This window comes from Sarcophilus harrisii, chromosome 2, assembly GCF_902635505.1.
Source record: "Sarcophilus harrisii chromosome 2, mSarHar1.11, whole genome shotgun sequence".
In the NCBI taxonomy this organism is placed as follows: domain Eukaryota; kingdom Metazoa; phylum Chordata; class Mammalia; order Dasyuromorphia; family Dasyuridae; genus Sarcophilus; species Sarcophilus harrisii.
In genome coordinates, this window is record NC_045427.1 from 503,590,028 (window position 1) to 503,612,460 (window position 22,433).

The following is a 22,433-nucleotide window of genomic DNA, read 5'->3' on the forward strand; positions in this document are numbered from 1 at the left end:
ATCCAGGAGGTAGGGAGAAAATGGAAGGCGGCGGGTGGGGTGAGAAACCTTGTTCAAGACAACTCTTTGTAACATGGGAGTTTCTCTTCCTCTTTCCTACCATCTTCAGTGTACTAATTTAATGTCCATTTCAGAATAGTTATACCACAAAGCACGGACTGTTTGGGCATCAACTTATGAGTCATAACTAACAATAACAAAAGAAAAATTGGATTCCCAGGAATTCCATCTTAATGAGAGTTAACCTGCTTATTAATTTTTGTTTATGATTAGATTGGTTAATTAGAGTATATAGCTTAGGATTCATATCCTATGAAAACCAGTTAGCTTTGATTTCAAATTCCTTTAATGATTCAACTCACAAAGGTAAACTAGAATCCTAACCAGCCATTTCACAAATATGTCTCACAAGAGGAAGAAACCCAGCAAGAAAACATTGATGACATCCATGCAAGTATATTAGTAGTGCTGCAAGCAATAACTACGTGTCCTTCTGTCTTCGTATTACATACACATTTTGGTGATTTACTTTGAAAGCCCTCCAAAAATCTTTTTCATGTGCATATGTGTATGTCTCGAGTTAATGTTATTTAAATGTAAGGACAGTGGTCTTCTCTTGTTTTTTCAAAATTCCGATGGAAAATTAGAGTTGAGGGAAAAAAATTCTTAATACAATTATCAGGAACTGACTTTAAAAACTTTTTTTTTCTATAAATGAATCAAATTGCTTTATAATAAGTACCATTATAACATAAATGACTCCATTGAAACTGCAGAATTCTCAACAGTAAGTTATCCAGCACGATAAATGTTTTCTTTGGTCAATCATTTTCTTTAAAAAATTAACTTTTTTAAATTAAAAAAAAAATTATTACCTGATAGGATCCATGGAGCCAGTATTATCATTGAGGTATACTGCAAAGCATCATTAGTTTTGTTCTTTGCTTTTTGAATGGATTCTGTTTCTCATCTCTTTCTAATACAGTACAAGAATGCTTAGAAATAGGGAGACAACCACATCTGTTTGACCTTTGTTTTTCTAAAAGGAATGTATAGTAATATCTGTCTCCATGATATACTGCTGTGATCGATCCTAGAAAAAGTTTTGTCAGTTGTCATTTGAGAGCCAAATTCATAATGCTTAACATTTATGACTATTCTCGGGCTATAGAAAGATTTAAAAGGTATCATAGTGGTCATGCATCTGGTCCAAAGTATGACTATCCTTTATCATAAGGTAATGGCAACTAGCATTTATTTAGTCACATCTGACTCTTCCATGACTCCATTTGGAGTTTTCTTGACAAAGATACTGAATTTGCCACTTCTTTCTCCAACTTATTTTACTTATGAGGAAACTGATGCAAACAGGTGTAAGCTACTTACCCAGAATCCCACAACTAGTGTCTAATGTTGAATTTGAACTAGACTTCCTAACTTTAGGACTGGAATGCTAGCCACTGTGTCAGCTACTTGCCTCAAAACTAAAGTGGTGGGGTTTTTTTGTTTTTTTGTTTTTTTGTTTTTGTTTGTTTGTTTGTTTGTTTTGTTTTTTTATACATGCTATCTCATTTGGCCTTCATAATAATCTGAAAGATAGTGCTATTTTATATTATCCCCATTTTATAGAAGGGAAAACTGAAACACAGAGATTGTTAAAAGAATTAAGTGCCCTGATAAAGCTACTAAGCCTCCTCCAAGGCTAGATTTAGACTTCCTGACTACCAATCTAATGCTCTGTCCACTGTGCCTGTTCCCAACAAATGTAGTCATTTAGCCTTTGTTTGAACATCTGAATATAAGACAGTCCATTCCATTTTCAGATAGTCCTAATTGTTAGGAAGTATTGTCTTCCAATTAACTTTCCTAAATAACTTCTACTTTGTCTTTCCACTAAACATATGTAGAATGTGACTAAATGCCTTTCTAGATGACAGCCTTTCAAACATTGGAAAGATAGCTGTCATGTTCCCTTCTAGCCACCTTGTCTCCAAGCTTACCTAGTCAAAGCCTTTGATATTTCCGTAGTATCACATACATAGTTTGGGTTTTCTCACTATCTTGAATGTATTTCAATCTTTCAATTTCAGCTTGCCTTTTAAAGTGTGGTGGCCAAAATAAATTCAAAAATGGTCTGAGCAGTGCAGATAGTAGTGACATTGTTACTTGTCTTGTTCTAGAGCTCTCTAAATTGTAGTGTAAAATTGCATTAGCTTTATTGGAAATCAAAACCACACTGCTAGCACACATTGAAGGTGGAGACAGCTTCTCATTCTCATTTTGGTGTGGTTGATTTCTTTTTTTTAACCTGAATGCAAGAGTCCACATTTGTCTGCATTAAAACACCCATTGTTCCTACTTGTTGAGATCTTTTTGGACGTTGTTATCCAGTACAATAGTACATTTACTGAAAACAAAAATTAATGGCTTGGTATATCATTTTAAGTGCTCCTTTTTTTTTTTTTTTTTTTTTGCAACAGACTCCTATGCCATCCTTTGCAATGATAATTGTGGATATGTGTGTGTGTGTGTGTGTGTGTGTGTGTGTGTGTGTGTATAAATTGCACATGTTTTAATATATATTGGATTACTTTCTGTCTAAGGGAGGAGATGGGGGAAAGAGGGAGAAAAAATTTGGAACGCAAGGTTTTGCAAGAGAGAATGTTGAAAACTATCTTGCATATATTTTGAAAATAAAAGCTATTGTTTAAAAAAGAAGAAGAAGAAGAAAGTCAAGCTGTGGAAACTTCTCAAAGTTGTAAAGATGGTAGAGATGATAATACAGTAGGTATGGATTCTACCTGTCATCTAAGGACTAGCCTAGCTAAGTTTGGAGAAGTTCATTACCACATCAACTGCAGAAAAGTCAACTTTTACAATCATTCCTGTTCTTGAAGACTTAACTAAAGTTAACTTATTCAAGGGCTTGTTATGCATTAAGCATAGAAGTACCTACATTGAGGAAATAATAAATCCTTTCATTTTCTTTAATATCACAAGGATGTGAAACTAAAGTCTGATATTTTATGTCACTAAAGCATGTTCTGTGAAAGAATGAATGTGTCTAATAAAATAAATTCTTTGTAGCTAAACTTTTTATAGTTTTAATTGAATTTTAAAATTTGTTCTCATGGATCATGATTAGAACACTTAATGTTAATACTGTGATATTATTCATGATATAGAACACTTAATGTTGATAACAGTGATATTGTGTTGTATATTCTGCTTCTGCTTAAGTGATATATTCATTTAAATTTATAAAATCATTGACCTCATAATAGCTATTTATAGTGAAAGATTTTCACATAAACAAAATAATCCAATTTATGTATGATCTAAATATAAATTGCCATTGTAATGTGTTGTTTTTTTTTTTTTTTTTTTTCTATTTTTGGGGGTAGAATGCACTTTTACCTGCAGGCTTCCGGCAAAAAAATCAGACTACAAAGAATGCCACAGGACCTTTTGACAGAGAACATTTGCTTTCATACTTGGAGAAGGAAGCATTGGAACATAAAGATAGGGAAGACTTTGTACCCTTCACTGGAGAAAAAAAAGGTAAATCCAGGGTATTCAAATTATTTCCTTAATGTGCTTTTTTTTTTAGTAAAAATGGAAGAATTCAGACTTTAGAGTTAAATTAATTGCTCTAAATATTTTAAGTATTTATAATTGTTTTGAAAATCCATTGGAATTTTTTGACCCAGTGACAAATTTCTTACTAATTTGATACAGAAATTTGTCCTAATTAGTAAAATTGGTTGGCCTCCTGGTTTTGTGAGTCAGTACAGTACAGGGGAAAGAGAACTTGACCTTGAAAACCTGGGTTCAAATGGTAATGATTAATTACCATAATAATTACATAATAATTGTGTGACTTTTAAGAGGTCACTTAAATTTATTGAGCTTCACTTTTCTCAACTATAAAGTGGGAACAATAATATACTATTTATCCCACAGGATTGTGACACAAAATACATAAATTCTTAGTGGAAATAGCATGTATCTGGAATTAAAAGAATCTGAATTTACTTGCTAGTTTTGCCAGTTTAGTACCTAAATAAATTTGGACATGGATTGTTAGACTAGCTGATTATTAAATTCTCTTCTAACTCTATATGCTGTGGTTTGTCAACCAGTGTTACTATATGCAGATCATTATGTTGGGGGAGAGAATTTAGATAAGACACAATCCCTACCCTAAGGCGCTTACAAACTATGATTATGATAACATTCTTTATAACAGTAGTAATAATTGTAATAATAATTCCATCTAAAATTTGTATGAGGACAGCTAGGTGGCATAGTGGGTAAGACACCAAACCTGGAGTCAGGACATGACCCAAGTTCAAATCCAGCCTCAGACACTTACTAGCTGTGTGACCCTGGGCAAATCACTTAATCCTTTTTGCCTTAGTTTCCTCATCTATAAATTGATCTGGAGAAGGAAATGGGCAACCATTTCAATATCTCTGCCAAGAAAACCCGAAATGGGGACATGAAGAAATGACTGAATAATAATCACAATCATTAAACATTTTTATAGTGCTTTGTAGTTAAGAGTCCTTTATGTGATATTATAAAGGTATAGATATGTATGTATTTGTGTATACATACAGACATGAATATATAAAATTTGATTCTTACAACTATGTAAGATAATAGTTAAGGTATCATTATTTTTATCTTATCTGTTCATGGTTTTCTGCTTGTAGCAATTTCTTATCTATGTCAAAGCAGATTTACAAATTGATAACAGTATCTTGGAATGTAAAAGACTTTACTCTTAGATCCAGTCCTGCTACAAAGACATTTCAAAATACTGTTTGTTTGGGTTTTGTTGTTATTGTTGTTAGACTTCCTGAAAGGAGACGTCTCAACTTTCTAGGTGAACTAGTTTCTCATTTGATGATAATCATTTCAAGAGGTTTTTCCCTGAATCCCACAAGTTATAGTTTGTGTCCATTTCATTTTGTTTTGTCCTTATAGGAAATGGAGAATAAATGCTTTTTATCTTCCATATGACAATTATTCTTCTACATGAAATCAACTAAGACTTTCAGTTTCTAGCTTTCTTTAAATTTTTCTTTTGGGTCTTAGCTCTCTGGCTTTTCAGGTACCATAATCAGTTTTCATTCAAGTCCTTTGAAGTAACAAAATGAATTGCCTATTTTTGTATCCATGTATGAACCATTAAAATCTCTAAATTCTACCAATCTACCTTAATGTATTTCTTGATCATAATGTCACATTGTGGTATAGAAGATAATATAACATTGTAGTAACAATTGTAGAAGTAGAACATAGCTCCTATTGCTTTCCTTGTTGTTTCACTAAATCCTAAAATCTGATCCTTGTCAGTAGCATTCAATAATCTCTTCATACAACCTGGCAAAGCTCTGTGTGGTTGGGAAGCCATAAAACCAGCTTGGCATTCTATAGCCAGAGTTGGTTTGACATTTTTAAAAAATGCCTCCATACAAAGGCTGAGTTTCAAATAATGCTGTAGTCATATATCAAAGAACCAGTTTTTATGTGTATTTGGTCTAGAAAAAATGGCTCATTATGTATTAATTTGGATCCAGAGCAGAGCAAGGATGATTAATCACCTTCCACATAATCCTTATCTATAAAAGATATAATGATTAACCTGTTCCTATGGCTTATGTTACAGGTATATTTCAAAAGGGATAAAGTTTTAAAGAGAGAGAGAAGGTGAGATGTTGAAAAGAAGAGGTACAAAGGAAAGAGAATTTGAAGTATATTTTATATATCAGGAAACAGGTTATATAAAGAAAAACTTTGATGCATTAAAATCACTCCTTTGTTTTGGGGGCAGAAAAAATAATAATTGACTTGGGGGGGGGGAGTTTGGACAGTATATACAAAAAATTAAAGAAAAACAAAGCTATTACACCTGTAAAAATCTGTCAAAATAGTTCAGTATCATTTCTTCAACTTTAAAATAACAAACAGAAGCAACCAGGATTGTTGTTTGTATAATAATTCATTGGTAATATGATGGCAAAAATCCAAACCTATATTTGTGCCAAAGAGTAAATTCAATGTGACAAGATGCTGACTATTTTTTTCAAAATCACTATCTGATGTGAACCAGGTTAACAATTTTTGACCAGGTAGCTTTGAATCATGGAATGATAAGCATTTAGAATTGGAAGAGACCTTAAAGATCATTTTAGTCCAACTCACTTCATGGATGAAGAAACAAGGACCTAGAGTAGTTAAGCAGCTCTCCTCCTTCACTGTCACATCTCATTGTGCTAGTACAAGTTTGTTACTACCACAGATGTTCATCATTGAGTGATACTCAGAATTCCTTTTCCTTTTCATAGCATATAATCTAAGTTGTAAACTAGCCAGATTAATGGGGGGGAGGGGAATTGGGTTTATTTTTAGTTGTTTCAACTTTGTACTGGCAAACTACTCCAGTATCTTTGTTAAGAAAACCTCAAAAGGGATTACCAAGAATAAGACAACTGAAAAACTATTAAATAACAAAAAGAGGTTTTTAATATTTATACATACATAAGTTTGACTTTGACTAAGATCAGTGATTACTAGCCTTATTATTTTTTCCTAATAAATTCTACTTCTTACCTTTGTTGTAGTGTTTGTGTGTATGTCTTTTTTTCTTATCCCTGCTAACTCTTCTACTTTAATTCTGCTCCTTAATTTGCTTTGCTATTACTTAACCTCTCCCCACTCATGGATCCTCCCTTGTCTTTCTTTCTCTTTCTTTCTCTCTCTCTCTCTCTCTCTCTCTCTACTGAATGTATTGGGGGGGAAGGGATTTAAATGAGGGAGGGCTGTGCAAGGCCACCTATCACATTTTTCCTTCAGAGTCACCTGGGTCCAATGTTTTGTCTTCTTTTCTTACCTTTGTTTCTCTCTTTATCTCTCCCCCCTTATTTTGGAGGGTGCTTATACCTTTCATGGTATATATGTAGCATTGCCTATTTAACCCATTTCTAATGTGGGTAGATTTTCAAAACTGTGAGCCCTCCTTTCCCCTTCTAATGCTTCCATGTGTATTCTTCCTCTGTACCTCATTTGTGTAATATAATTATTTTTACCTTTTCTAAACACTTTTGCTTTTTAGAGTCCGATCATACTCAGTTCTGCCCCAATTTTTTTGGGGGGGGCTATCCAATTATCTATATCAATCACATGGAATATATTTCCATGTAAAAAAACATTAAAAGTTTGTCCATGTTAAATTTTGTGAAATGAATCTTTAATATTGTCTTTTACATGTTAAATTTTCTATTGAGTTCAGGTTTGGTTGAAAGTTTTAAAAATATACAAGTTCATTGACTATTCAATGAAATTTTTTTGCATTCAACATTATGTATAATTTTATTGGATATGATATTTTTGGCACTGGGCCTAGTTCTTTGTTTGCTGGTATATGTAATTTCAGGATTTTTGTTTTTTTAATTTGGCAATAATATTCCTAAGTGTTTTCTACAAAGGGTCTCTTTGAAATGGGGATTAGTGGATTTTTTCTATTTCTATTTTCTCCTTATGTTCTATCACTCTATTATAATTTTCTTGGGTTATTTCTTGCATACAACAGTATCATGGTTCTTTTATTGGTCACAACTTTTAGGTAATCCAGTTATTCTTATATTTTCTGTTCTTGATCTATTCTCCAGCTCTGTTGTTTTTCTTTTAAGATGTTTCACATTCTTTCCTGGTTTTTTTTTCCTTTATATTGTTTTGATATTTCTTGGTCTCTTATAGCTTCACTGGCTTTCCCTTACCCAATTCTAATTTTCAAAGACTATATCTCCTTTTGTAGCTGGATAACTTTTTTCTCCCATACTTTTCTTGTTTTTCTTGGATGTTTTTTATTTATTTATTTTGGTTTTTCCTCAATTTCTCATTTGATTTTTAAAATCTTTTTTGAGTTCTATAATTTCTCTCTGGGCAAGGGCCATTTGACATTATTCTTTGGGGTAGAAGAAGCTTTTTTTACTTCATTGTCCTCCTCTGAAGATGAACCCTGAACTTTCCTGTTCTCACAGGAGGTTTCTATAGTGGGATGGATTCTTTCTTCTTTGCCAGTTTTTTTTTTTTTTTTTTTTTTTTTTTAATGAGAAGTGGCAGTGTAAACACTTTTAATCATGGGATAGGGGGGAGTGTCTCTTTCTTCTCTTCGGCTCTCTTTTCTGGCCTGGAACTCCAAACCAAGTGCTCCCCGCTCCTGCAAGTGCCCATAGCCAGGAACACTCCTGCCCTTTTGTCCCTGCATTCACCAGAGGCTGGCTCCTTCTTGCCCAGGGCCACATCCCTGCAGCACATTAGGGCCTTGATGGTCCTCTTCAGCAGAGGGTCCCTCAAGTCTTCCAGGCTTCAGGCCCTCAACTCCACCAGCTGCCCCAAACAGCTTCTATGATTCGTGCCGAGGCTCCTGCCAAACCCAGCTTGTCCCTGAGCTCCCCATTTGGTGTTTCTGTGGAGCTAGCTTCAGAGCTTCTTGGATTGTACCAGGAGGATCCTGTTCTGCCCCAAGTCCATGCTCACCCCACGCCCCAAATATGTTCTGTTTGTAGGAGAGATTTGGAGAGCTTGAAATGTACTGACCTACTCTGTCATCTTCCCAATCTTCCCCTAGGAACTTCCAAGATCTGAAGAAGACTAGAAATGTATAGGACTCCAGATATTTTAAAGGTAGAAACTCAACCAAAAATTAGAGTGATATTCAAAGGAAAACTTCTTCATATAAAATAATACAAAATTTCAATCAAAGTAGTACAATTTTAGGACAGAATAGAACTAAAAAGATCACATAGATTCATTCATTTTATTAGACTAGAAAGTTGTAGGTGGCTTGCCTAAAGTTATACAGCTAATCCTTTAAAAAAATCACTAAGGGCTTTTTAGCTTAAATAATATGAAAATAGTGTTCCAGGAAGAGTAATGTGGTAGTGTATTTATTAGATTAATCACTGAAGGATGAACTGAGGTAGAGGCAAACCTGTCAGATAGGAAGAACAGAAATCATAAGCAATCTTTTTGTCTCTTTAAAAATTTCTTTTTTATTTTTTTCTGTCTTCCTCTTTTCTTTAGCCCCCATAACATTAACCTTAAATTTTCTTAAGTTTTAGTCTTCCTGACACTATTGTTACAAGACTGTATCACTTTTGTGTATTTGTCTTTTGGTTACCCATAAGTGATATCTTCTTTTGCATGTGTCCTTTTAAAATCTGACCTCAAACAACTTACTTACAAACCACTTACTCAGATGTCCAAGAATAAATCAGTGAAGTTTTTTGTATGTATCAAAAAAAACTTATTGGAGGGAAATTTAAGTGGCTCTCAACAGTTACTTTAAGAATACAAAATTATCAATTTGTTGCTTTAAAATAGGGACCTTGATTAGTAATACATTTCTGTCTACTTATGCTATGCATTCTGCCCAATTGTAGTGAAAGTCAATTCATCTAAAGTTCTTCATCCAGAAAATTATTTTTAAAAATATTCTTATAATTGAATTTCAGTATAACTGGTTTTCTTTATAATTCCATGTATTTAAAAACATTCTGAGAGGGGATCTATAGGCTTAATCAGTCTGCCACAACAATCCATAATACAAAAAAAAAAAGTTAAGAATCCTTATACTAGATCCTCTAAAAAGAGAGATGTCAAACTTGGATTTGGGCCAGTAACTTCTAAGTGAGCCCAAGCCAAATTAAAACGTTATTAGAAAATGTTTAACAAAATAAATATAAATACAATATGACATGGATAATGTTATTAATTTTTTTTAAATCAACATGAGACCTATAGGGAATTTGAGTTTGACATTACTGTTTAAATGTAGCTCATTGTCATATAATTTGGAGTCTCTTGGTATCTAGAATAGTTACAAATAAATTTCAGAAAGCCAATAGTCCTTGGGAGCATGTAAATTTAGGAAATAGGATTCCTTTCTCTGAAGATATGATCTGATTGGATGAATCACAAAATTTGATAGTTGGAAGGACCTCAACTGGCAGGTAGTACAATTCATATAGGAAAATATACTCACTTTATCATACCTGACAAATGGTACCTAGATTGTGCTTCAAGATTTACTCTGGGAAGTTTAAAAATCAGGCCTGTAATCCAGCAGCCCAGAATAATGGAAAGGACACTTAATTGGGAGATGAATCTGGACTTAAGGCATGTTACTGTCTACCTGTGCCTCTCTGTATATTCTTTATTGACCCTTTTGTGTATTTGTGAGGCTTAAGCAAGAGAAATGGACAAGATTTTTGCTTTTCTGTAAGAACAAATTTTTAACTTAAATATTATTGTAAAGGTACTTCTCCAAATTCATCAATGCTACTGTGATTAAAAATCAACAAAAAGTTTTGTTTTTAATTAGTAATATTTTCCCTTCTAATCTCTCCCCCAGTTAAAAGAAAAACAAATCCTTGTAACAAAGATGCCATAGTCAAGCAAAGACAGCATGTAGTTGGTTCATAGATCAGTAGAAAAAAGTTTGTTGAATGGCTTATTGCATACACTTTCTAGAAATGACTATGAAAATCATGCTAAAACTAGTAAGCTAAAAAGATTGTATCAAAAGAGGTATGAAAAAAAGAAATTATTTGGAAAATTCAGTTATCTATACATAACAATTTATTTTCTAAACATTTTAGTATCATATTTGTTGAAGAATTTAGAGTCAAAAAGAACATTATTTTTCAGATTAGGAAACTGAGGCACAAAGAAACAAAATGACTCACCCAAACAAATTTATATAGACATTGCTTTTCTACACAAAATTCTATACTATTCTACACAGTCACAGTTCACAAAGATTTTTAAAAATCATATTTTTAACAGATAAAAACTAAATGATATAAACTTTAATATGAAGTATTCTATAAAAATAAACATTGTACAGTTTGTATGCAAAATAAACTTTTGTTCCTCAATAACTTATCTACTTGCATTTGTGTCTCATCACCCAAGCAGGAAATGAGATAAAACTTTAAAAAGACACAAAAGGAAATAGAAAAAACCTTGTTACAATAGTTTTAAATGTAAACTTTTTCTTATATCTCCCAGTTTCCCATTTGTTCCTTCCTCCTTTTTACTTCTTTATCCCTCTTTTTTACTTTTCTCCCTTCCATTATTTTTGCATCTCCTTTTTCTTGGTGTTGGCTCATGTTTCTTGACTACTACTCCCTTTTCTTCCCATTCCCTCTATTCTTCTAATATTCTCTCTTTAACAATTGAAGGTAGGCCTGGTATAGTATGGTATGGTATGTAGAAAAATTTGGATTTGGAATATGTGGGGTTCAAATCCTGGCTTTCCCTCTTATATTTGCTGATCTAAACCTTAACAAAACTTTGATATACTTCAGTTTCTTAATAGGTAAAATAGAACTAAAAAAAAAAAAAAGAAATAAAATAGAACTAATAATAGCTGTACCAGCAATGCTATAGGTTTATTATGAGAAAAGAACATTACAGATGTCCTTGACTGTAATCTTTATGACAACACTTTGACTTATTTGTATGTTACAAGTTGTATACCTGTTATGATAATATAATAACATAAATATATTCTATATATTATATGTTTATGTGTAAAATACCATGTGACTATATAATTGTTGTGTGGTTAGAAATAGGACATATTTATATATTATAACTACTTGTAGCCATAAAATCTAGAAAATATATTTTTGTGTGTGTATATATACCATACATATATCCCTTAGGGAAGCAGTTTGGTATAGTGGAAAGAGCACTGACCTTACAATAATAGACTAGAGTTTGAATTCTGTCATTTAATTCTGTAAAATTAGGAGGTTTGGACTACATTACCTCTAACTTTCCTTAGAACTCTAAATCCATGATTCTACGATTCTGTGAAATGATGATATTATGAGCTTTCTTAATATATGGGCATTATAAAGATCCAGAAAAAAAAAACAACCTGTACAGGTAAAAAAATATGCAAGTTTCTCTAAGTATGACTAGAGATGCCTGCAGTGCTCTTTATCTGAGTTTCACAAATCTCACAAGAAAGCCTCAGTAAGGTCATAAGCCATGGATCTTAGAAGCAAACAGGACTGTCAGTGACTCGTGTGGACAGAGCCCAAGCTCAAGGAATTTCAAGATCTCTATTACTTTTTCCTGATAAACCATATTGTATTCTGAAGAATCATCATTTTGAACTGCTCTAAAAATCTTCCACCTTTCTAGGGCAGACACACCCTGAGAGGTTGAAGTTGGTGCAAGAAGCCAAATAACTGAGGGCTGTGACCAAGTAGAGTCAACAACTCCATTCAGAAATGCAGCTAGGAGAGGGACTTGGATCTGTCACAAAGCCCAATTCAGGAACTGATTCTAATCAATAAGCAAGATATTACTGTAAAGAATTCCATATCCGGAGATAGCTAAAAATCCATCCTAGAAAAAGTAACTTCACAGAGACTCAAAAAAAATACGGATATTTACAAGAACAACATGAATATCGAAAAGAAAAATTAAATAAAAGCTTTGGGGGAAAGAATTGGAAGGAGAATAAATTATTTGGAGCAGAATGTCAAACCTTAAAGGAATACACTTTTCTAAAATCACAATAGACCTAACAGAAATCAGTTTCCTGGTTCCAGGCCCAGCACTTTATCCATTGTGTCACCTAGCTGCTCCAAAGAAAAATAAAACACGCAAAAGATGTAGCCAAAAAAAAAAAAAAGTAGTAGTAGTAGTTAAAAGACTTGGCACCTGATGGAATATGTAGGTGAACAAGCCAAGGATACCACTGATATAAAACCTGGGTCCCTCAACAGCAATTAAGGAGGTTAAAAAAACATCTAGCAATCATCTGCATGGGAATAACTGATGAGAGAGGGTATTAGAGAAATAGAGAGGGGAGGAGAAAAGAGAATAGTAGTCAGGAAACATTCACAGGTGTTTGTTCCACTTCTGTGTTTGAGAGCTCTGCGTCTCCTTCATCTGCTCATAATAGTTTATCTTTCCAGCTTCTTGATCAGAACTCACTCCTCTTCACTGTGTAGTACCAGAGAAACTGAGGCAAGTAGAGACTGGCTTAATTTTAAAGTGGAGATTTAAATAAGCCAGTTGACCACATGGGAATATGTTCCAAAGCTCAGGGTCCCAGAGACACTGTAGCTGACTAGGGTTTGCAAGCAAAAGCTGAGTGTGCAGTTAGTCTAACATCTTGCAGCTGCTGTTATCTTTGGGGAAACACTTCAAAGGGAGAACAGGGAAACAAAGGCAGATGAGGGAGGCAAGGACACTGGGAGGATAGGAGCCATAATTTCAGGGAAGGACAAGCCTGTCAATATAGGAGAACATAACTTAAACCTTGATAGGATAGGAGGCAAGATAGAGAAAGTATCTTGTTAAGGACGTGACAGCAAGGCGTGGGATAAAAGTCCTGAGGGAGGGAGGGATCATACTGGCAAGGGTAGAGATAGGGAAGCGGGCACCTGGACAATGTTTTTTTTTCTTTTTGATATCCATCGTTGTGGCACAGTGGTATGTGCCACATACCCTACCAAGGGGGGGTCAGAGTCTCAGGATTTAGGGCTCTCTTCTAAACTCAATTTTCCCAGACCTAATTGCAAGAAGGGAGTGGAGGGAAAACTGTGATCTGTTATCCAGGGCTCAACAACTGTAATGTCTTATGCTCCCTCCCTCAGTATTCTCCCAAATTATTGCTACTACTAGACCTACACTTTCCTGCCATGGTCTGGGACTCTTTTGACTTCTGATTCATACTGTTCTCCTCTGTACTACTCTTTGTTGCCAGATCACACTTTGCAAAACCTCAACTCTGGATTAATCCTAACAATTGTCTTCTCTTCGTGTGGACTGCTGAAGGGGACTGGATAAAATAATGAGCTTTTCCTGGGTCTATAGTAATTTTATGCTAGCTAGTCTCACTGTTCCTCACTATAGCAAACAGTCCTTTACTGCTTCTAAGTGATTTGCTATCTTACTCACCTCAATCGCTGTTCTAAACTTCTTTATTCAAATCACTTGAGCTATTCCTTCCTCCACTGAGGTCTTCAACTCATACTTCATCCCCCCCCCCCCCAAAAAAAAATTAACCTATTTGCTGAGAATACTCTTTTCTCCTTCCTCCTTCACATTTCATATCCCTCTAAATATTTCCTCCTACACTTCAGTTTCAGATGATAAAGAGTCCTTTCTTCCTGACAAAGCCAATCCATATATATCCTTAATTCCATCTCATGTCATCTTCTCTACTAGATTGCTTCCATCATCATCCTCACTTTTTCTTTAATTGCCAATTTCTCTTTGTTCTAGTCTATTGACTCTTAATCTCCTCCCTATAAGCAAACCAAATTTCCTCATTCTTAACTCTCACTAACTCTTACCATGTCCTCCAGCTATCTTCCTAATTTTCTCTTTCTTAGCCAAATTAGGGTCAGAAAGAGACACAACTGAAAATGACTCAACAATAATATTTGTATGTTCACACAGTTATTACTATATTTCAGGCCCTCATCATCACACTATTGCAATAACTTTCTAACTATTCCAACACATCTGCCAGTGATTTATCTAAAGCAAAGTTCTTATTATAATCCTTCCAATAAAGCGTAATGAATGCTTCCTGTTACCACCAGAATCAAAGTCCTTTTCTTTTCATTTAAAGCTCTTCACAACTTAGCGTCTTCCTTTTTTTAATTATTTTACATTTTATTCTAACCTATCCACCTATGTACTCTGTAGTTCAACCATACATTTTTATTTGCTGTCCCTTTAACACAACACACCAATTTTTGTCTCAGTCGGTGACTTTGCACTGGCTATTCACAATGCATGAATTCTCAGCCTTCAAATGTTAGAATCCTTGGCTTTTTAAAGACTTAGCTAAAAGTATCACCTTCTCCCGCAATGTCTTTACTGGTGTAGTACCTTCTGCTCTAAAGTTACTTTCTTCTGTGATTTTCTTATTGTTCTGAATTAGGTCTTTTCCATAAGAATGTAAACTCATTGAGGGTAGGAGCTGTTTCACTTTTCCCTGAAGGCTGCTTAGTGCACAGTAAGCACTTAATAGATACAGATACTTGTTTTTGTTTCACAAAATGAGAAACATTAGAAAAAATCAAAAGATTGAAAAATAGACCACAATATACATTATATATTATGAAAAACAGACTAAAACAAAATTAAATTAAGAATCCTCAAACTCCCTGACAACATGATTTTTTAAAAATCTGTACACTATATTCCACAAAATCGCAAAATAAAGCTGCTTTGATTTGTAAGGATCAGAGAGCAAAGTAAAAATAGACTCCACTAAAAGACCAAAATAGAAATACTTCTTTTAAAAAAATACCAAAAGGAAATGTTTCAAAAGTGTTTTGTTCAAAATCCAGAGCTGCGAGATCACAGAAAAATAATCTTATTTGAGTACAGAGGAATGACCACCAAGATTCCACAAGATTTGGTAATTTTTTTTTAATTGGGGGATGTACCACCCTGAAAGACAAAAAATATAGACTTACAGCCAAGAAGAATTTATCCTTCAAAGTCCAGTTTAATTCTACACAAGAAAATAAAATAGATCTTTAATGGATAGGAGTCTTTCAAACATTCCTGATATAAAAGAATTAGAATGTATCAATTGAAATGAAAACACAGAGGATTGAATGTAGGCAACCACCCTTCCCACCCACCCCCATTTTTACACAGAGTTAAGTATAAAGATAAATCAGACCCAATTGGGAAATAGAATAGATTTTAGAGGGAGAATAATACTGAAGAGGGATTAGTCATAAGCAAAACAACTTGGACTTCTAAGGGCAAAATAATTTCAGAAAATCCTGGGAATATTTGTATATACTGAAGCAGAGTGAAGTGAGTAAAAGCCAGGAGAACAATTTATACAAAGATGGTAATACTTTTTTTAAAAAATGTCATTAAAGAAATGACTAATTGTATCTCCAATGGACTTCTTGATTGAGAAATAATGGACTCAAGGTGGAGAAAGAATCACATTTTTAGCCATAGTTGTTACTATGTGAATTTATTTTGCTTAACTAAGCTTATTTGTTATTAAGGTTTTGTTTTGTTTTTTACTTTAAATTTTGGGGGGTTGTTGGTGAGAAAGGAACTAACAACAAACATGAAAAAGGCCATTGAAGCATTCATGGTTATGACATTCATAAGGGGGAAAGCTATGGAGTTGCAGGAAAGTTCTACTCAAAGTAGGAAATTTTGAATAGAGTTTAGGGAAGACTACATGTGAGAGACAGTTTCTAATCTGTGTCTTGAAGGAATAGCAAGGATTCTGAAAGGCAGCGATGAGGAAACAATGCATCCCAAAATGAGGAACAGACATTGCATATACACAGAGGCAGAAATGTTGGATTTGAGAAATAACTAGTCGTAGGATAGTTTGGCTAGATATCATATTATTAAAAAAGCAAGTAATGTGAAATAAGGCTTGAAGGGCAAGTTGGAACCAAGAGGAACCCATATAAGATTTATATTTTGTTCTAAAAGAAGAATTGTGAAATCTTAGAATTGGAAGAGACCTTCTCGTTCAATTCATAATTGAATAGGAATTCTTTCTAAAATATATCTAACAAAGAGTCATCCTTTTACTGTGGAAGAACTTACTACTTCCTAAGGTAGCTCATTCTACTTTTAGAAAGTTGTCATTATTAGGAAGAGTCCTTTCCTCTCTTCTCATTAAACTTTAATTGCTCTTAGTCCTGCCCTCCGGGGCAAAGCTGAAGTCGGCTTAAATTTTTTTTTAATAGCTTTTTATTTACAAGTTATATGCATGGGTAATTTTACAGCATTGACACTTGCCAAACCTTTTGTTCCAATTTTTCCCCTCCTTCCCCTATCCCCTCCCCTCGATGGCAGGTTGAACAATACATGTTAAATATGTTAAAGTATAAATTAAATACAATATTAGTATACATGTCCTAAAAGTTATTTTGCTGTACAAAAAGAATCGGACTTTGAAATAGTGTACAATTAACCTGTGAAGGAAATCAAAAATGTAGGCAGACAAAAATATAGGGATTGGGAATTCTATGTAATAGTTCTTAGTCATCTCCCAGAGTTCTTTCGCTGGGTGTAGCTGGTTCAATTCATTACTGCTCTATTGGAATTGATTTGGTTCATCTCATTGCTGGAGATGGCCAGGTCCATCAGAATTGATCATCATATAGTATTGTTGCCGCGTATAATGATCTCCTGGTCCTGCTTATTTCACTCAGCATCAGTTCATGTAAGTCTCTGCAGGCCTTTCTGAAATCATCCTGCTGGTCATTTCTTACAGAACAATAATATTCCATAATATTCATATACCACAATTTATTCAGCCATTCCCCAGTTGATGGGCATCTACTCAGTTTCCAGTTTCTGGCCACTACAAAGAGACCTGCCACAAACATTCTTGCACATACAAGTCACTTTCCCTGCAGAATTCTTCTTTTATGGGAGATGGTGTCTTCTCTCTCTCCCCTCCTTACCCTCAGGTCTTACCCAGACTAAATAATCTTGTTCTCAGCCTTTTCATATAGTGAAATGGACCTTTCTGATTGTTCCTTTTCTGAATAAGCTCCAATTTATGTGTTTTTCCTAAAACTTTGGTCCCAGAACTGAATGTAACACTCCAGGGCAGAATTGTCTGATCAGAACATTTTGGACACTATAGCTTTTTTAATGAAGCTTAAACTTATGTCAGTTTTCATATCTGCTACAAACTTTTTTTTTTTTTAAAATGAACTTAGTATAAACCTAGCTTGAGTATTAAATGAGGAGAAATATAACAAACCAGGATAATTCACATGGATCCCTGTATTTGTAGTTATGTATATATAGTATAGATATATTTCCATACACAGTACTTTTTCCCCCCTGAGGCAATTGGGGTTAAGTGACTTGACTAGGGTCACACAGCTAGAAAGTGTTAAGTGTCTGAGGTCAAATTTGAACTGTGGTCCTCCTGACTTCAAGGCTGCTGCTCTGTCCACTTCCCCACCTAGCTGCCCCCATACACAGTACTTTTAATCCTTATTCTTGTTTTTAAAATGCTAAACTTAAATGATTTTAGTTATTTTACCTCTTTATCTCTCCTTTGTCCCATTAGCTCTCATGTAGGTTTTGTCTTTGTTCTGCCGTAATTCTCTATGAGGGATCTTCCTAATGTCCTGGGAGTCCTTCTCTAGCTCACTGAACATCATATAAATACTTTTGAAGCACCTGATATATTCACATTTACCATATCTCTCTTCTTTTAGGTGTAGGTCAATACTTGGAATTTTGAGTCTTTGGAGATAGTAGTTTCATTATTCCAGTCATATAATACCATCAGATTATTCATGTTAGAAAATTGGGATTTTATTTTTGTTTACAGGAAAACCCTATTCTTGTTTTTAAAATGCTAAACTTAAATAATTTTAGTTATTTTACCTCTTTATCTCTCCTTTCTCCCATTAGCTCTCATGTAGCTTTTGTCTTTGTTCTACCGTAATTCTCTATGAGGGATCCTCTATCATCAGAATGTTACATTTTCTATCATCTCTGGTCTTTTTATCACAAATGCTTGAAAGTCCTTTCTTTTATTAAATATCCATTTTCCCCTATAAAAAAGATTGTATTTTTATAAGTAGGTTATTCTTTATTGTAATCCTAGCTCCTTTGCCTTCTGGAATATCATATTCCAGAACATATAAATGATTCTCTGCACTTAACACAGTGTCTGGCACATGGTAGACATTTAATAAATGTTTACTGATGAATTGAATCTTTCCAGTTGCAATCCCATAGCCTGCTTCATTCAACATAGAAAATTGATGTCCCATAGGACAGATATAATGGTATATATAGAGAAGACAAGACAGAAGCTTTGACTGGAGTGGGTATAGGGGTAGATGGGAATGTTGGAACGGTGATGTTAACATTTAGGGCATATGACACAGGTGATTATTCAGGAAAGGAGATTGAGAAGGATCAGATAGATAGGAGGAGAACCAGGAGAGAAGTATCCAGATGGAGAGCATGGGCAATAGTGTCAGATACTACAGAGAGATCAAAAGAATACAGATTGTGGAAAGGCCGTTAGATTTGGTAATTAAGAGGTACTTGTGCTAACTCAGAAGACAATCTGGGTTAAGTGATGAAGTCAGAAACCAGATTATTTAGACTTTAGAAGAAAACAAAAGGGAGACAACTGCACAGAAAGGTTTTTAAAGAATAGGATGATAGGAATAGTAATGATTAATGAGTTTTTCCAAGTCAAGTATCCCTGTGGTCTTGGTGGACTTCTGGGCAAGCTGGACAATGTCTCTTATGTGCATTTCCGCCAGCACTGTGACCAAGTGATAAGAAGAATCAAAAGAAGTTAATAAGGAAAAGCAGAGTTGGAAACCTTTCCTTTTATATGACCAAGAAAAACAGATTTTTGAACAATGGCAAAAGTGATGACATAAAGAAAATCAGAAATGGTCAAAGGATATGAACAATTTTCAGATGAAGAAATGGAAACTATTTCTAGTCATATGAAAAGGTGCTCCAAATTACTATTGATCAGAGAAATGCAAACTTAAGACAACTTAAGAGGTATCACTACATATCTCTCAGATTGGCTCAGATGACAGAAAAAGATAATGATGAATACTAGAGGGGATGTGGAAAAACTGGGACACTGATACATTGTTGGTGGAATTGTAACTTGATCTAGCAGTGTTTCTACTGGGCCCATATCCCAAAGAGAAGTGTTTGTGGCAGCCCTTTTTGTGATGGCAAGAAACTGGAAACTGAGTGGATGCCCATTGGTTGGGGAATAGCTGAATAAGTTATGGTATATGAATGTCTTGGAATATTGTTCTATAAGAAACAATCAGCAGGATAATTTCAGAGAAGCCTGGAGAGACTTACATGAACTGATGCTAAATGAAATGAGCAGAACCAAGAGATCATTATACATGGCAACAACAAAATTATAAAATGATCACATGTTTAACTTATTGGATTACTTGTCTGGGGGAGGGGAGGGAAATTTGGAACTATCTGCATATATTTTGAAAACAAAAAACTATTATTTTTTTAAATAAAGAAAATCGTAATGGGCCTGGATAAAATGAGTAAAATAACACATAGATTCTGTTTTTTTCATTACTTTCCCAAAGCAGATGCTGAAAATGCCATGTAATATATTAATGGAATTGACCTAGATGATTGAATCATCCACATAGAATGAGATGCAGATTTTAAAATGGGAAGACAGTATGGATAGAGAAAATCTAGGAGCCAAGTGCAAAATGAATATTTTTAAAAGACTAGGAGAGGAAACAATGGAAAAATGTATAAAATCAATGGGTGGGTGAAAGCTTGTTTTAAAAACAGACTTTGGTTGGTTGTCAGAACCAACACTGAAGTTCTGAAAACAATTTACTTCTAATAGGTTCTAATCTATCTCTTTGCCTCGGGACAAGAAGTAACCCCCAAACCTCTACTTGACTTTCACTGAAAATCATTAAATGTTAACTTAAAAAGTGACTTTGGCCCTAATGTTGAGAGCCTTGAAGTCTTATCAACTTTATGATATAATTCCTTTCACTCAAGGGAACAGTTAATAACTGAGCATATCTATTAGACATTAACCTAGTAGAACATACTTTTTCTTTAAACAAGATTAGAAAAGTCTTATGACCATGCTACTGTTCATGATGTCAGGAATTGTAATGATCATTTAGAAAAATAGTACTAACATAATTTGTAAGAAATGAGTTTGATGATTCAGTATTTTATAAATTTAGGGCTGTTTTATTTCCAAGCTTTTGGAAGATGTTCCATTTGTCTAAGGTGATTCTAACCCATAAAATTACAAACTTGCTAGGGAGTTCAAGAGTGGAGGAGTCTTAAGCATATTTGTAAACAACAGGGAAGAGAACAATAGGTAGAGGCTGTAGAATTTTTTAATACTAAAATTACTAAACAAATTTTAAAGATAGTTTGAATCTTTTGGACACATACTAACAGCATAGAGGGAAGTACCTCAGAAAAGTGTTAGGGACATAAATAAAAACAGAGATTAAAATTTTGCAGTGATAATCCATTTTTATAATAATTTATAAATGTATGTGTATAGAATTAAAAATTGATTGTTCATGAGGCCTACATATACATTTTATGCTCCTTCAAATCACCCATTCCAGACTTTTCCATCATCTTCTAATCACCAAACCCATTGTTTCTGAGCTCAAAGTTTTGTGATCATTTTTGTCACCTATCTGTTTATTTTTTTCCTGGTCAATCCCATCACCAAATCTTGTTGATTCTTTCTCAACAATTAGTTTTGTTGTCATTAGGCGCGTCTTTTCATTTTTCCAAGCTGTAGGTATATAGTGTAAGTTACAGGTTAGCTCCTGGAGGCCTCAGAATCAGCTGGAATCAGGATAAGCAAAAGTCCTTGATCTTTAGGGGGAGAAGTGAAGGGGATGTAGCCACAAACTCTCCACAACCTCCCTTCTCTTTGTCCCTCTCCAAAGTGACTCTGCCTCCTCTCACTCCACCCCCTAATCCCTTCTTACAATTCTCTTAACCCCAAGCATTGAGCTAGCATTAACTGTGAGAAGAGAAATTCCAAACATGCTAATAGTTATTGTCTAATAGGTAATTAGCCTTAAGTGCTTGGTTGTCTGATTCAAGTGCACCTATTCAGAGTTTCAGCCCTTTACAGTATAGCCTATACTAAACCCTTGAAGGTTTATTTTGCCTTCATTCAAGGAAACCCTGGGAACTTGATAATCTGGCTCTTTGTTCCCCATCCCTGCTTGTCCTCTAGGTTTACAAAAGCATTTAAATATGAGGGGATTTATTAAAAGGCATGTAAAGAACAACAATAAAAAGTAACTTTTCAATCTAGTTAGTTAGGAGCAGTTATGGACATGAAAAAAAAACTATTTGCAATAGTTACTCAAATCTCCACTTCATATGCTGCTTCACAGATTACTTTTAGCTACCCTCTTTCTCTTTTGAGGTCTGAACTCTTGTGGTCACCCCCTTCTGCACATTGGCTGACTTTTGGCTACTGCCACCACCTCTCATTGTAGCCCCAGCATTATCCTGAGACCTATCCTGGTTTCTCTCTCTCTTTGGTGCTTTCCTAGCCCAGGTCTCCAGTGCTAATGTCCCCATCTCTCCAGCTTCTGGATCCTGTGCCACGTAACTATGACTACACGATCTGGAAGCCTCTTCTTCCTCATGTAGCTCAGGCCTAAGTCATCATGGATAAAGGCTGCAGGTTCTTCAACCTCTGGTTTGGGACATCAGAGAAAGGGCACCCTTGTTCCTTTCAGAACATTCGTTTCTTTGGCAGCCCCTGAGTACTGCCCTGAAGACTTGGGTATAGTGTGCAGGATTCATTGTCATGCAACAGC

The 22,433-nt window shown here is 34.6% G+C and overlaps 1 protein-coding gene across 2 annotated transcripts in view; it reads left to right on the plus strand.

Moving 5' to 3' along the window:
• TMOD3 (tropomodulin 3) overlaps window positions 1-22,433 on the plus strand; it is a 72,905-nt gene that overhangs the window by 30,113 nt on the left and 20,359 nt on the right. For both annotated transcript variants that reach the window (XM_003755937.4, XM_031955208.1), the window contains exon 3: window positions 3,405-3,561. In XM_003755937.4, the coding sequence (XP_003755985.1) occupies window positions 3,405-3,561 (157 nt within the window). The remainder of the gene's footprint in view (window positions 1-3,404; window positions 3,562-22,433) is intronic.